This window comes from Dermacentor albipictus, chromosome 5 (genome assembly GCF_038994185.2).
Source record: "Dermacentor albipictus isolate Rhodes 1998 colony chromosome 5, USDA_Dalb.pri_finalv2, whole genome shotgun sequence".
Taxonomy (NCBI): Eukaryota; Metazoa; Arthropoda; class Arachnida; order Ixodida; family Ixodidae; genus Dermacentor; species Dermacentor albipictus.
Window position 1 is genome coordinate 88,270,171 of NC_091825.1, and position 16,499 is coordinate 88,286,669.

At 44.8% G+C, this 16,499-nt stretch overlaps 1 protein-coding gene across 1 annotated transcript in view; it reads left to right on the forward strand.

The window, feature by feature from the left end:
• The window catches only part of LOC135906849 (sodium-coupled monocarboxylate transporter 2-like), a 56,006-nt gene extending 53,426 nt beyond the window's left edge, over window positions 1–2,580 (forward strand). Inside the window, exon 17 of the mRNA XM_065438456.2 lies at window positions 1,638–2,580. Within this exon, the coding sequence (XP_065294528.2) occupies window positions 1,638–1,688 (51 nt within the window). The 3' untranslated portion in view covers window positions 1,689–2,580. The remainder of the gene's footprint in view (window positions 1–1,637) is intronic.
• Window positions 2,581–16,499: the final 13,919 nt, after the last annotated feature.

Here is a 16,499-nt window from a genome sequence, read left to right on the forward strand (position 1 = left end):
GGTCAGTCGGCGACAGCGGCTCAATCTCGCGCACGCAAGGGTGGAGAGAGGGGAGGAAGCGCGCCGTCTTTGGTCGCGCGCAAGGCTCCAGGGGCAGGAGGGCAGGGAGGAAGGGCGCGTCCTACTCCGCGTGGCCCGGGCGGCCGCGCCCGCCCGCCCGGGCTGCTGTGTCTTGCAAGCCATCTGCGACGGGGACAGATTCCGTCGCGCGCTGTGTTTTCGCGGCTTAGTTCGCGTTGATGCGAGACGCAGCACGAAGGTCAATTCGCTCGCTGCTACTGCCGCGCTTCCTCATTCCACCGTTCTCACAGCAAGTTTCCGCGGTCATCGAGTGAGATGTGTTTATTTTTCCTTGTGCGCGCATGACACCACGCTTGTTAATTTAGTTAGTATGCTTATGTTTAGAAGTTTATACGGGCGATAAAGCTACTATCCTTACTTCGTACAGGTGTCCACTAACTTGCTATCGCAATCGATGCTTCGCCTTTCGGGCGAAAGTGCGGCTTATCTTTTTATTTTATGCGAAGCATATTACGAGAGCTCAACCCAGCTCCTCAGGCGCGGCGGTGTCGCCATGAAACCACGTGACACCGTGACGTCACGACAGAGGAGAAGTGGCTTTGGCTCAGCTCTTGCAAGACGGGCTGGGTGGGAATCGAACCAGGGTCTCCGGAGTGTGGGACGGAGACGCTACCACTGAGCCACGAGTATGATGCTTCAAAGCGGTACAAAAGCGCCTCTAGTGAATGCGGTGTTGCCTTAGAAACGAGCTGTTTCTAAGGCGTGCTTCTCTTGCTCAGGCGCACATTTCGTTGCCGCGCCGAACGCTGCTTTGCTCGACGCTCACCGCGTCCAATGCGGGGCGCGTAGTCGCTGCCCTGTAGCCCATTGTCTTACACCCCTTGGCGGGTCGACGGGAACGCTGTCGCGTTCCACTCTTGAAGGCAAAGCAGTAATGCATGAGTTGTTTCTTCGTCTAGCCGAACCAAATATAGCCAAGCAACAGCAGTTCACCAGGCTAAACAGTGGTTCAACAACTAAAATAAAGGCTAGTATGCTTCGCATCCTGGGCTTAACCTTACCTAAGCCACAGCCATGTTTTTTTCAAAATAGGCAGCAGACCCATTCATTTCATATTATTTCTCGCTCTCTTTGCGTTCTAGTAAACATTTTGCAAACTCCAGTATTCAGCGCTCGCAATGACAAGATAACATGAAGAGACGACACTATATCTATTGCTACAGAATGTAAGATAAATATTAAACAGGGTTAAGATGGCGTCTGTGTGGGGGATACTGGTGAAGCGCTCATTAAAAAATATTTTATCTGCTTAACAGGCTGCATATATCTGGCAGTAAAGTGAATGAAATGCATCGTCTTCATCCCTTTTCAACAACCACACTTTTCCTCGCTGTGAAATGATGCAGATCTTCGGAGCAAGATTAATAAAGTGATAACTGTTTAACTCTTCTCAGTAAGTGTGGTTCCAAGTTGTATTTCTGCATAAATATTCCTTGAATACTGAATCGAGTTGTGTCTTTGACACCGTACCCCCTTCTAGTACTCCGCTCCATATAGCACGTCCCAGTTTGAAACACATGACATATTCACTTGTCCCTTTCTGTTTCCTTCTACAGAACGGAGTGTCACCGACAGAACTCAAGCGGCTAATGCAGGATGATCAATAACAGAGAACAAAACAATGTGAAGTGCACCGGTTTCGCGGCCCGGTCGCTTGCATGGTGTTGCTGCCGGCATGTAGACTATCGAACTTATCTGCATCTGTGCCCGCATATGACGATCAACGCAAGCTTCTACTCCCCAGCACGTTAGGTCACCTGGACTCAAGATCATTCACGGTGACCAAAGTACTCGGACCGTGGTCACATGCCTCACACGCGCAGAAAGCGGTATACGTCCATTACTACAGTTCAGGAAGCCTACATGCCTCAGCGAATCTAGGAACTGCCTCTGGTTAACCTCCCTGCCTTTCTGTGCATCCTTTTCTCTCTCTACTTCACCGGAAGAAGCGGCAGCCTCAGTATTTTCAAAAATTTCTTTCTTTCTTTCTTTCTTTCTTTCTTTCTTTCTTTCTTTCTTTCTTTCTTTCTTTCTTTCTTTCTTTCTTTCTTTCTTTCTTTCTTTTCATCCTCGAACTCCCTGCGCTAAGGTAGTAAACCGGGCGCGTGCCTGGTTGACCACCTGGACTTTTCTTCACTTGTCGCTCAAGATCAGGCAATAAAAAGAAAAACGCAGCAAAGTTGCGCGTTTGCATGAGTAATTAGGAACTACCTCACTATCAATCAGGTGATAGAGAAATGTGCGGAATATAACCAACCCTAATATATAGCTTTCATTGATTACGAAAAAGCGTTTTATTCAGTCGAAACCTCAGCAGTCATGGAGGCATTAGGGAATCAGGGGGTAGACGAGCCATATATAAAAATACTGAAAGATATATATAGCGGCCTCACAGCCACTAAGCAACATAAAGAAAGCAACAAAATCCTAATAAGCAAAGGCATCAGGCAGGGAGATACAATCTCTCCAATGCTATCCACAGCATGTTTACAGGAGCTACTGAGAGACCTGGAGTGGGAAGAATTGGGGATAAGAGTTAATGGAGAATACCTCAGTAACTTGCGATTCGCTGATGATATTGCCTTGCTTAGTAACTCAGGGGGCCAATTGCAATGCATGCTCACTGACCTGGAGAGGCAAAGCAGAAGGGTGGGTCTCAAGATTAATCTGCAGTAAACTAAAGTAATATTTAACAGTCTCGGAAGAGAACAGCAGTTTACTATAGGTAGCGAGGCACTGGAGGTGGTAAGGGAATACATCTACTTAGGACAGGTAGTGACCGCGGATCCGGATCATGAGAGTGAAATAATCAGAAGAATAAGAATGGGCTGGGGTGCGTTTGGCAAGCATTCTCAGATCATGAACAGCAGGTGGCCGTTATCCCTCAAGAGAAAAGTGTATAACAGCTCTGTCTTACCAGTACTCACGTACGGGCCAGAAACCTGGAGGCTTACGAAAAGGGTACTAGTTAAATTGAGGACGACGCAACGGGCTATGGAAAGAAGAATGATGGGTGTAACGTTAAGGGATAAGAAAAGAGCTGATTGAGTGAGGGAACAAACGCGAGTAAATGACATCATAGTTGAAATCAAGAAAAAGAAATGGGCATGGGCAGGACATTTAATGAGGAGGGAAGATAACCGATGGTCATTAAGGGTTACGGACTGGATTCCAAGGGAAGGGAAGCGTAGCAGGGGGCGGCAGAGAGTTAGGTGGGCGGTGTGTCCGCGTCTTGCCACTGTCTTTGGTCCCTTTTCGTACGCTATAAAACCTCAGTAAGGTGGGCGGATGAGATTAATAAGTTTGCAGGGACAACATGGCCACAATTAGTACATGACATTGGAGAAGTATGGGAGAGGCCTTTGCCCTGCAGTGGGCGTAACCAGGCTGATGATGATGATGACCTTAAGCGCTATATGTAGCCGATGATGGTTGTGATTTAGACTTGTTGATCATTTCGAAAGCGTTCAGTGTAGTGCGATCAGCACACGGACACAGAAGAAACAGAACGTACAAGCAGGGCTAAATTCCAGAAGTTATACATTACCGGACAACAACGTATGGCCCTTATGCACCCCGCACGTTCGTCCCAGGACACATACCCAACAAATGAGCATTGATAGCAGAAGTAGTGCAACAAAAGCTTGGCGAACACAAACACCAAAATCAATGGCTCATTATTGCAAAGAGTTGACGACACGGAATTTTCTTGTGTTTATGTAGACAGTCAGTTGACATTACACATTCACGTGCATTAAATAAACTTAAGTACTACTCTTAATCCTAATAAATAATCTTAAATCTTAATCTTAAATCTGACTTAATCTTAAACAATCTTAAGTCATGTACAAGAAGATGCCCATATCATACAAAGTAAGTCACGTATTTCCTCTACGCGCTCTTTTAGCGTTTTGCTACTCTTTCATTTATTCCCACTTCACATGTGCCATTGCAATCGGTAGTCTTACCTACAACTCAACGCTAGTCCCAATAGAAGTTGCAGAAAGTACTACGCTACGTGAAATTCTTTGTCTTCCCACGCAATGTTTTGTGAAGCTTGTCTGCTCTGCTTACTTTTAAACACTCAGCCTCTCAAGACATGCATTATGGCCATGGTTCATAATATGCTAAACGGCATTCTTTACTGCCCGACAACAAAATTAATGCAGCAGAATAAACCATATTCAATAAGATCAATCTCTAACAGACAGACAGACAAAGGACTTTGCGTTGTTGAAAATACTACAACAAAAAATTATGGTCTACTTTTATTCACTAACAGAGCTATTAGGTCGTGGAATGAAGTTCCTGACCAGATAACTTCAGCAAAGTGGCTTTGCATTTTCAAACACAAACGTCGTTGGCACGTCACTGGCATTGAATAAACACGCAAATAATTACGCATGAAAATCATCTGGGGCGCTATCATTGTTCTTTACTAGCGGCGCAAAATTGAGCACGCTGCTCCCCTGGCGTAACTGCAAATTCCACCAATGTTACATCTAGCAAACACGGTGAGAACACTGTGGCAGATGTATGCGCAAAATTAAATGCATGTGAAGTGAATGCAGCATTTGTGAAGAATTGCTTAACAAGTGCTCGAAAGCGTCGTGCGATTCCTTTACTTTGTTTCCGAGTGTCCCGAGAGAACTCCGTGTTACACAAACTTCATATCTGAGGATAAAAAGGAGCACGTTGTGGGCTGTGCGTGGGATAACATCAAAATTTTTTGGGGTAATCACAGTCTGCACAATGATTTACTTATTAGGCGCTCCTAAGCGTATACAATTCAGTTTTATGAGCGGCGCCAATTGTTGCACGCCGCCATGGCATAACTGCAAGTGTCACCAAGATCACATTTAGTGAAAATTGGAGACACATGCGGCAAATCCCTGCGTGCACTTAAATGAACGCAGATCAAACACTATCCTCTGCAACAAAAAAAATTCTGAATCAATTCTTTCAAAGTGTCACACTGCCGTTATGCGTAATATTTTGCGGAGTCCTTAAGCAACCTTACAAGGCACCAGCTTCATATTTATTTAAGATGAGAGGAAGATGAAGTTGAGTGTGTGAGGAAGCCCGTCTGGTTGGGATGATACGTTTTCAAAGGAGGGGTGAGTACACCAACCAAAAAAGGTCAGGCAAGGTCAAGCTTCATGCTTTCTGAAACTTTCACGTTCCTGGATCACTTTCAGGTGCTGCCAATAATCGCCAAGCTCTCGCTTATTTCTCGATTTCCATGCGTCAAAAAGGGTTTGCAGTTGGTTTTGCGGTCACATCGGTGAATGAAGCAAGACACCCTGTTTACATTTGGAGAAAATAAGGGGCACAGTTTGAGCAATGTGTAGGCAATGTTTAAAGCAGGTGGATTTATTGTGGTCTTTGCAATAAATTATGAATACAAGTGCTCCGAAGAACTAGGAGTGTACGTTACGAGAGGTGATAAATAGAGCACGGTGGCGTGGCTCAGCTACAAATTCCGCGAAGGTCCCACAAAGACAAACGGTGGTGATCACTGTGCTAAATCTATGTCCACATTTGATTACGTCAAATGCAGCGTTTGCAAGAAAGAAATCCTTAAGCAAGTGTTAGCACATTTATTAAAAGCTTTCTAAGCAAACATACGTTGGAAGTATTCCTAAAAATGATACCCCTACAATCGCGGGTATGAACCTCAACTTTTCTCTCGCTCCTGCTAACTTGTGACTCCTCTGCGAAATCTCAGCACGATCTAAACTTGAGTATGCGTCGTCAGTATCGGACCCGCAAAGCATTTCACTTATACAGAATAAAGAAGCACTACGCAATCGTTCTTTCCTTTATTTATTCTAACTATTGCCGTGTTACCAGTGTGAGTCAGATGAAAAAAGAGAGAAGTAGCGACCTACCTAATCTATCGCTATTTATTTATTTATTTATTTATTTATTCATTTATTTATTTATTTATTTATACAATACTGCGGACCTTGCACAGATCCAAGTTACATCGAAAGACATCGCGTCTTTCTTTCTTTCATAAAATATGGCACTTAACCCAACTCTCCAAGGCACGCTTCTCCACCCCCCAACATATATTGCAGCCCGCGATGATCATATGTTCAAAATTGGTGAGGCTGTTCATATGCTGATTCTTTTATCCCAATAAGTAGCACTGAATGACACCACCTGTCTACCTCCATCGCTTCGATCACTGACGTCACCACGTTCAAGACAGCCTAGCTTGCGTAGCCTTGCATAGCTTTCAATAGATGAAGCGCCAATAGTGACGGCACACCGTCCTGTGTGTATTCCGTCCTGTGTGCCGTCACTATTGGTGCTTTATCTATTGAAAACTTTCTGTTGTAATTACTTGTATTTTTCTTTCTCTTTTCCCACCTCTCTGTAATTCTTCGGTCTTGAGCATAAATAAATAAATAAATAAATAAATAAATAAATAAATAGATAAATATGTTACTTTGCTGTTATATGCTACATTTCCAAATGCACCGAGGAAATGCTGCATTACAGAAAGTTTATATTCAATTAAAATGGGGCCGTCTTTAAGAGGGGTGGGAGGGGGCAGGCATGTACCCTAAGGCCAATGCTTTAGCAAAGTAAACCTGTATGGAGGAATTACTGCCTGTTTTCTTTTCTTTTTTCGACTGTTCGAAAGCGTTATATGCGTCCAAGGTTTCCAACGTACCAGTTATACAGGGTGTCCCAACTATCATGGACCTAGATTTCAACATATGAAAATGCCACATAGCTGGACAGAAACAAGGTAATGTTATTTGCGGTCCCTTGGAGATAAATTATTTCTTGCATTCCGCCTAATTACATATTTAGTCTTAATTAATTAACCAACTTCTCTAATATTGTATTTAAATGAAAAGTGTCAAGGAGAAAATTGTAGAACAACATGAAAAACTCCCGATATAGCTTTTTGTTGCTCAATACGTACTACATAAATGTTTTCCCGAGCGTGAAATAAGCCCACGAATACGTGCAAAGTGCCTCGAGCGGCCAGTCGCGCGGCAATTCCTAACGCATACATGGAAAGGTCGATTTCTTTCTTTGGCAGTGATAGTGACAGTGTTACTAGCGCATGCACAGACATATGTTCAATGTCGGCACTTTCACTGATTAGGCAGGTCAATTCACACTCGCTTTTTTGTGAGACATGAATATTACGAGAGCAGACAGTGTAGCTCCATTTCTGGCAATGAAGGACAAGAAAAAAATTCCCTAGGGGACGATTTTTTTTTAACTTAGGGTACTCCCTCAGCGGCTCATTCAAGCATCTACGGGTTTTACAAGTGCAAGCGGTGTCACTATAGCGCCCTAATATGCCTGGGAAGTCTCAAACTGACGAAACACTTGCATGCAGCCTGTGGCTTGGTATGGCCTAAGCGCCTATTCATTCCGCATTTGAATGGACTGCAGTCCTATATGGGACAATCGTGGCCACGAGGAGGCGATCACGCGTCTCATTTCTGAGCGCCTTCGCACGGCCTCCCCTGCTACCCTATAGTGTGCCTAGAAAAAAGTACCAGCAGCATTAGTTAGACAGGACAATCGACCTCTGTCGAAAGCGAGAATCCTAGGGCACTGATCTAGACTGTTCTACACTAATCCCGCAGAGAAGGCACTGAACGCGTTCTTGCGCTTGTTAAGGACGTGCGGACTTAGTGACAAACTTGGAGAATTAGCGCCTTGGCCTAATGCAAACAGTGCAGCCCTGAATAGAAATGCAGCTACAGCCTTTGTACAAGCCACTATGCTAGACGCACGACTTTAGATATTCTGCAACGTTGTGGACTTGTGTAAACGCACCTCCTTCTCCTATCACCTTCATTATCATCATCATCATTCATCAGTCCTTTACTGCCTGTTTCTTTTGCCCAGTGAAGAGTAGCAAACCAGAAACTGCACTAAAACTAACGAACAAACACAGAGCCGAAAGGGTGAATAGTTTACATATATTGTTGTGAAGTTGGGGATCCGCGCGGCCGCGAAGGTTAGATGGATGGTGTCGGGCCAGGTCCCGGTAGAAAGAGGGGGTTTCGAGCGACGTTCAAAGAGTGAGAAAGATAATTATATTCAAAAGTCCATGATTAAGTTTTACAAACACGGCTCCAACTATCGGGGCACAGCACATACTACAGTCTTTGCATGCCCCAGCCTCTCTCCTTGCAGCGGTCGGGATCCGCGTTTTATGCCGTTTATTTTCGTCTTTCCCTCGCCGAGGGAATTCACTGGCCAATCAGAAACGCCAAATCGTTCACCACCTCCCGTTCCCCACGTCCCATGTGTCTCCAACGTTGCACAATACGATGCAACCATGCGGCAAACTGTGAACCTGCCAACGACGCTTTCCCCGAGAGTTCTCGACAATGACCCTGTCATTGATCAGTGGCCTCTTCGTGATGGTCAGGAGGGGCGACGTTGATGTCTTGAAGTGAACTGTCCTTTCTGGGCGCTCGAAAAGCCGAAGATGTGGAACCTGACTGCCTGTCCATATGACTCAGGTGACGCTGATTGAGCTGCCTTAAGTGAACGATGAGGCGGGATCAGCACCCGTGACAGCCGCATGTCTGCCGGTGAAGCATCCTTTGTTCTGAGGGGTCGCCAAGCACGACAACATATGATGTTTCACCTTAAATGTAACTACTAACGTTTCAGTGACGAGAAACCAGTCCATACACCCTTTACACACTTAAGCAGGCATAGTGATGTGTGTATGTGTCTTAATTTAACGAAAGCGCCTCAAGTGGAAATAAATTAGCAGATTATCAAATCTATCCAGTGCGAGCGCATATCACTACTTGCACCAGTGCGAAAAAGAAATGTCAAGGCCATGAGTAAAACAGCTCGTCTATATGGTGCAATAAGATGAAGTAACATTATATTTTCTGGCAGGTTCAAGAGTAGACGGCAGCAAAGCTCTTGGCTTCATGACTGCGGCCCTTATCTTTATCGCCTACTGCCGGCTTGGCATGATGCAAGACGTGCGTACGAGTGTGTTGGCAGCAGGCGTGGCAATCTTAATTAATCACTGCTGACAAGAACTGAAAGTGCCCCAAACGCCCTGCGAACAATCCTGCAGCGATAAATTCTAAGTGAACTTAGCGCGTCGCAGCTCACGAGTGCTACTCAGGCTAGGCACCACTAATTATCCGGTACGCACCACAATTTCGTGTAGGCAGCACATTTACGGTACTGAATGCGATGCTCCCATAGGCTGGCTGGCAGTTCAAACAGTTGTAGTATTAAAGAAATGGAGGACGCTTAAGCTTCGCCTTTAAGAGTGGAACGCGATAGCATTCAAATATTCCTGACTGCTTCTCACACTTCCCGCCAACTGCAGCGTATGTAAGCGTAATGTTTACCGGGGAACGCTGGCGGCAAACGCTATGCACGAAGGTGGGCTTTCTGGTAAAAACGCGGCCTCTTGCGTGGGCCGCGATGCAGCTGATGCGAGCGCCGCCTGGAGGTGTTGCAAGGAACCGGGCGCGCTGCTCTGTGGCCTCCAAGATATTCGCGCGTCGGCGGGTGCAAACGGCGGACGCCATGGCCGGTCTATGAATAAGAAAAATGCTTGAAAAGAGGTTTGTTTGAGCTTTCGCCTAACAGAATTATGTTTTCTCGTATATTCAAATTACAATCCTACGCTATCGTGTGTGTAGAGTATGCGTAAGTCGTACTTTATGATTTCTCTACGTGTTTTAGCTTCAGAATTTCAACTAGTTCAGTAACTTCATAGAGACACATAGAAGGCCTGCGTATGTGTGGGTCGAAATAAATTTGGCTGGAACTACGTTCGACGCTGGACCAGTCCCCACACACTCTCAAGTTCAACAAATGGCCACAGAGGGCGAAAAATCAATCGAGGCGCGTTTCAGCGTAAGCGCGCAAGTGGAGCTACTGTAATTTGGTCGAATACTTTAATTTATGCTTTCTCTGCTAGGGGCGCTGAACATGCTGAATTTTTTTACTTTACACAAACCATTGAAATAAACAATCGAGGCGTCTAAGGATGTTTTGTTACCTCAGGCAAATAGGCAGTTGATTTTTTTTTATTTGATTGTTGAAGCTGCTCTTTAGTCATAGCGTCAAGGTTTTTGTACTTGATTAACCACCGAGATCCTATTGGTATCGATGTGTTTCCTGGCCGTTGGCGTTCGAATACTACGGCGGTAAAACCGGTAAAACATTTTCGAAAGCATGCTGGTTTCGTCTGCGAGTCATTACATAGACTTGCCGTAAAGAGGCCTACTCTTGGCAAAAATAGTGCCTCATTTTGTTTAGGCGTTGATTATCATAATGAATGCGACGGAGGTTGAGGGAGTACGCTTGAAGGTACGTTTTTATGCCTTTGGTCTCCATAACACCGTAAGTACGCAAACCGATGTCACAGAACACCCGATGCATCATTGTGTGTTCTCCGGCATCGCTTGTTTGCTGTACATCTACTAATTCTTCATTTCTTCAAGTGTTGTACCGTCCTTTTGTCCGTGTTCTCTTGTGCTTCACTTACAGTATGTCGTTCCGTCAGCTGTAATGCGTATTTGCAAAACCAATACGTTTGATAAGACGCAGTGGTTATCATAATTTCACTACACATGTATTAAGCTGGCACATATGGTTCAGATACAGATGCCTGTATGCGGACTTGCACGACGTTGATGCGGAGATTAGGATAATTATGACACCCGTAAGGAAGAGGCAGCTGACGGCCGTAAGCTGTTGCGTTCTTTCGGCCAAATTACCGGCCTGGTAGTGCTGTAAAGACGCTGTATAAAAGTGACACGCGGTGACAGGGAAATTATTATACTTAGCAGCCGACCGTATGTTTTGTAGCTTAGGTCTTCTTTCTTGTGCGCTTCTGCTACCCTTATTAATGAGCCATTTCTTGACTATGTTCTTGACTATGTAACCGCGTTTGTGTGGATGCGTAGACGTGTGCTTCTTGTTGTACTTGTAAAATGCAAATAAAATATTTTCAGGCTTACTCAATCTTTGGTGTCGTGTGCGTTTATTCCAATCGAGGCCATCGTGCCACCTGGAAACCGCACTCTGTCAGCAGCCCTACACGAAATGCAACAGCTGGAGCGCGGCGGCACAACTCGGGGTAACGGCGGCGTAATAAACAAAAAACCGCTCGGGATGCCCTTCAAAGTCAGTTCAGAGTGTGCCTTAACTCGATATGACTCAGCGCTACATGTATTCTGCTGCGCCTCGATCGTGCTCCCGCCAGTTTGGTTGCTGTGTGGCAAACGTAGCGTCTACATATATATGTAAGCGCTACGTTTGCCACACAGCAACCAAACTGGCGGGAGCACGATCGAGGCGCAGGAGCCAGACACCCAGTAAAGCCACAGAACACCTGGTAAAGCGTGTGCAAAACCCCGTTTCCGTTTCCTATTGTACAGCGCCACCTGTGGTCGCATACTTTAGTTCACGACGCCACCGCTACGCTTATTTCCGTAGCACTGTGGAAGGTACATTTTCCCTTCTCTAAGTTTGTATAGGTGTTCTGTGGCTGGACGCCGGAAGGCGACTTCAGATTTTCTGCAGTACGGTGCCCTTAACGCTATCGCGTTAAAATGCAATTGAGTGTATGGACGAGAAGAAGGTTAACGGGGGGGTTAATTTTTTTTGCTTGACGCAAACGCATTACGCCAATGGACAATAAAACCATGGAAGGCATAGGGGAAATAACCTGTAGATTTAATTTAAGCGCACAAATCATCAGGCAAAGGAAAAATAAAATGGACGTAGAGACAACGTGCATTGGTTGGAACGAAACTCACATGGGACGCGGGCCATCCCTACAGAAAGCGCCCCGTGTTCCCCTTAAGTCACATATCGAATAACATCATATGACACACAGAAAAAAACTTGTTTTGTATGGGGTCCTATAAGTTGATATCGGGTTATTGGATATTAGAGTTGTGGGGCATATGAATTTTTCTATAGGGCTATGCTCTATACCAGTTCAGCTACGGCGAGGGCTGTTCCTAGGTCCCCTTTCTTGGATATTTGTGCATGTGTAGGAGATCCGACCCCGCATTGTTAGCCAGTACTGCTCACGCCCATGGCGCAGGACGTAGTACATCCTTCTGACCAGCGGCAGGTAGTGTGGCGGCAGGTAACGAAGCTAAAGGGCAGGAGTGATTCAGCACTCTTGACTATGTCTAGTGTTAAAAACGTCATCACTGGCTTAGGTAATAGAAAAGATATAGTTGAAGAGAATGAAGAACAAGGTAAACGGGATTCGTTTTTTACACAAAATTTCACATGACCCTGAAAAGATTGGCGAAAAGCACGGTGCACAAGTGGATGCTTTCATATACTTTAAATATGAAAGTTCAACGCAAAACAGCGACCGTTACAGAAAAAAGAAACAGATATATATACGCGTAAAATAAAGCACGAAAATAGTCTAATGGAATGCGTAGACAATGTCGTCCACAAGATCTATTTCACCTGCGGAATATCGTGCAAGGGCAGACAAGTCGCTGACAGAGACACGGGAGAGAAGGCACATGTGTGTAACTAAATTGTTTCAGACATCAGTAAATTGGGCAACATACTGCATATGGTGTGGCAGCAGTCACATCGTCATCGATACCAAGGGTTTGACTTGCTGTAGTTTAAAAGAAAGTGCTCGAATTTTGGGAACATATTTCATACTGGTGGGCGAATATGCGAATTTTCGAATAAGGATCAAATATTACACACTAATTCAAATTCATATTCAAAAAGGAATATTGCAATACTTCCAAATATGTCAGCCCAATCAAATATTGCGCAACAACCGGCTGTTAAGGTCTTGCTACTGTTCTCAATTTGCTAAACAAAGTGTCGCAAATTATCAGAAGTGAAACAATGACAAATGTGTTCGAAGGAATGCAGATACAAAAAAAAGGATAATGCAAGCCTTTTTTTTTTTTACAGCAAAGCTGTTAGCCTCTCGGTGGTCGGCATTTTTCGTGTCCGTCCGTGAACAAAAAATGTTACCATCAGCAATGGCTCATGCCTCTCTCAAGAAGCAAAAAAAAAATGCAGTGGCTCATGACTCGCAATGCAGAGGCTACAATGGCTCAACAAAGTGAAGCAAACAGTGCATACCTTCACTGTAATCACGCATGCAACTTACAGATCGAACAGCGTACGTTTCAATAAACAACAATCTCACGAAAACAAACATTTATCATCAGCAGCAATCGCTCATACCAGGCAATCAAACAAATATGCAATGGGTCATACCCCCGTAAGCAAGCAAAAATGCAATGGTTCGTACCTGCTTATCCTTAAGACAGAGGCTACAAATGCTCAGCAAAGTGAAGCAAACAGGGCGTACAATTATTGAAATCCGCCATACAACACCCAGAACAACATATGTTTCGATAAACAACAACTCAAAACAAGCATCCGAACCAAACAAAAATTTGCGAGGACACTTTAGCTTCGCCTTTAAGAATGAGACGCCGTACTGTTCAGAAGATCCCTGATTGCTTGTCACGCTTCCCGGCAACTGCAGCTTTTTGTTGCGGCTAGAGTGGCGTTCAGGGCATGGAATACACCAAGCCCATCGACTACTACGTCAGGTTATAGAAAATGAAAGAAAACGGATTATTTATCTTAGTTACATGGCTTCAGTTACGCCGGAGCAAGTTAATCATCTGAGTTCACATCAGGACCCTCTGCCCCCACTCTCGAAAAGTATTTGCTTTTAATCCCATCGTCTTCCCTAGGCGAGTGGACTAGGGAATCTGAAGACTATCCAGCAGCAAATCACCATCGTCGACTCCGTTGCGATACTACGCCCATGGTCGCAATAACTCGCAGTAACTCCACTTCGAAGAACCTGGTTTGGAATTTGTGTAAGAAAGATATCATCCGACGACACCTGGTTCGTTGCTCACCCCATTCTTGGCTCAGTCTGGCGGGTGAAGGGCGGGCTGAGGTCTTTTCGTGGAGCCCTGCAACAGCCTGTTTACACGCAGTCTTGACGGCTGAATAAGTGCCGAAGAATGGGTGGTGATTTGACTCGTCTAATTAAGTACGCCTGTTCATTCGTTGTCGAGGTTCTCTCCCGCTCATCCTTTTCTCCGGTTTGCATGTAATGGTGGGGTGAGCGCTTTTGTCGTTCTCCACGCCGCGTTGACGTCTGGATAGGAGGTGCGGTAGTTTGACACGTGGCAAACGTTCAATTAACAGCCTTGGTGGTGTTGAGGTGTAACATGATGCAACCGTAATGTTTTCCCAGAAATGCTGGCGACGAGCGCTATCCTATGCACGAGGGCGAGCTTTCTGGTTATTGTTTGATGGCATTGCACGGAATCGATCGGGTCACGCCGCTCCTACAGAGGCAGACCTCAAGCGGCAGCTAGAAAAGGAGTTTGTGTTCGCGTTTCCGAGTAACGGAATTATGTTTTCTCTTGTATTCAAAATAAAATTCGTCGCTATCGTGTCTGGAGGTTATGTGTAAGTCGTACGCCACAAATTTTCTGACGCATTTTACTTTGAGAAATTTACTAACTTCAGTAGCGCCTAGGTGCCACGCTGAGGGCCTGTGTGGTTAGGGATGATCTTCTAGGCCGCGCATGCCGACGCCGGATTTTCTGCGACATGGGGATCTTAACGCTGTCGCGCTAACGATCAGTGCATACCCCCTCAGCTCTTGCAGTGGTTGTTTTGCATTAGCTTCGCTTGAACTCCGCTCTCGCGGGGCCGGGATGGCTAGTAATTTTTTTTTATCGCGATGGAAGCATACATGACAACCTGTGTGTATTGCTTGTAGTCTGTCATTTAATGTGGTTGGAAGCATAGTCATGTAGAGTAGTTTTATCTTTTACGGCAGGATCAGCGATGTCTTTCTTACAACTGGCCCTTTTACACGCCTTTACAGCACACAAGTCCCTACGCAGTCTTTTTTTTTATTTATTATACCACGACTTCCGTCTGTTTGTTTTTTTTACCACCCATTTATTTCGCCTATTTGTGAAGCTCTAATCGATACAGCAGTCATTCATTCTTGAAGAGCTTGTTTCTTGGAAGGCTCTCAAGCTTTCGAGAGGCTATTCGCACACTCTTTATTGACAACTAGCAAGCTTGTGTTTAGGAAAAACTAGGTAAATCAATTTTATCGGAGCGTAAGTAAAAGTTCTTATATGACTTTCATTTCTCTTTTTTCTTCTCTTGTTCTTCATTTACTTTCAGTGCCCCTTTCTTGTCTTTACCCGCCGCGGTAGCTCAGTGCCTAAGCACTGGGCTACCACTTCACTAAACTCAACCTCGCTGCGTCGACCGCGGTCGCGGCGGCTACATTTTGATGGGGCTAGAATAGAAAACGCTCGTGTACCGTGCAGTGAGCGGTACAGTGCCTTGTATCGTGCCGTGGTACGCTGTGTACCATGCCGTGGATGTTGTAGCGTGTGCCGTGGACGGTAACAAAACCCAGGTGGTCAAAATTAACTGGGAGTCCCCCACTACGGCATGCCTCAGAATCATGTGGTGACTGTGGCACGTAAGACATCGGAACATGTTTCATGATTTCAAGTTGCTGTCATATATTTGACTTGTGCCTGCGAACAAATAAACAGTTGAGAGTGTGCGCACTTGTTCGTCCATGTCCTTTTCGTTGTCTTTTGTACGAAATACCAGCGTATAGTAAACAGCATAATGTTGAAATACCAACTAGTCCTAGTTGAAACTTTACTGAACGTTTTGTCCTGCACTTCTCAAGAAACAGTTGACCAATTGATTTTGCTTAACGTCTCGAAGCAGTATTGGCCACTTGTTATTTAGTTTAGTGATTTGTTTGTAAGTTTCTTATTTATTTATTTATTTATTTATTTATTTATTTATTTATTTATTTATTTATTTATTTATTTATTTATTTTAGTCCTTACTGTGCCAATACACTAGGCCCCACGCCAGTGTTCTGAAGAACATTTGGGTGGAGAATTCACTGGCATTCAAAAGCGCTTGCAAAATGAACTTTGTTTATTTCATATTTTTTAAATGGGATTAGCATTATTTGCTTACATATGTCTAGCATCTTGTTGTCTACTAGCTTAGGTCAATAGGTATGTGCTCATGATATGATGCCGTCGTGGTCATTCCGTCATTGTCACGCCATCATCATCAAGTAGTCGTCATCATCTCATTGTCGTCATGCTGTCATCATCATACCCCTTTCGTCGATCCATAAATATCATTCCTTCTTCTCCATTTAATTGTAATCAGGCTGTCGTCATTTAATCATGATTATGCCGTCCTTAGCTCGTTGCGTCGTCCTCAATTTAAGTAGAACCCTTTTCAGAAGAGTATAGGCTTGGACTGGTTGGTAATACATAGTTACACTAGAAGCATAGCGCGGGAAGGACAATCGACAAAGACTAGATAGGACAAGCGCTAACTTTCAA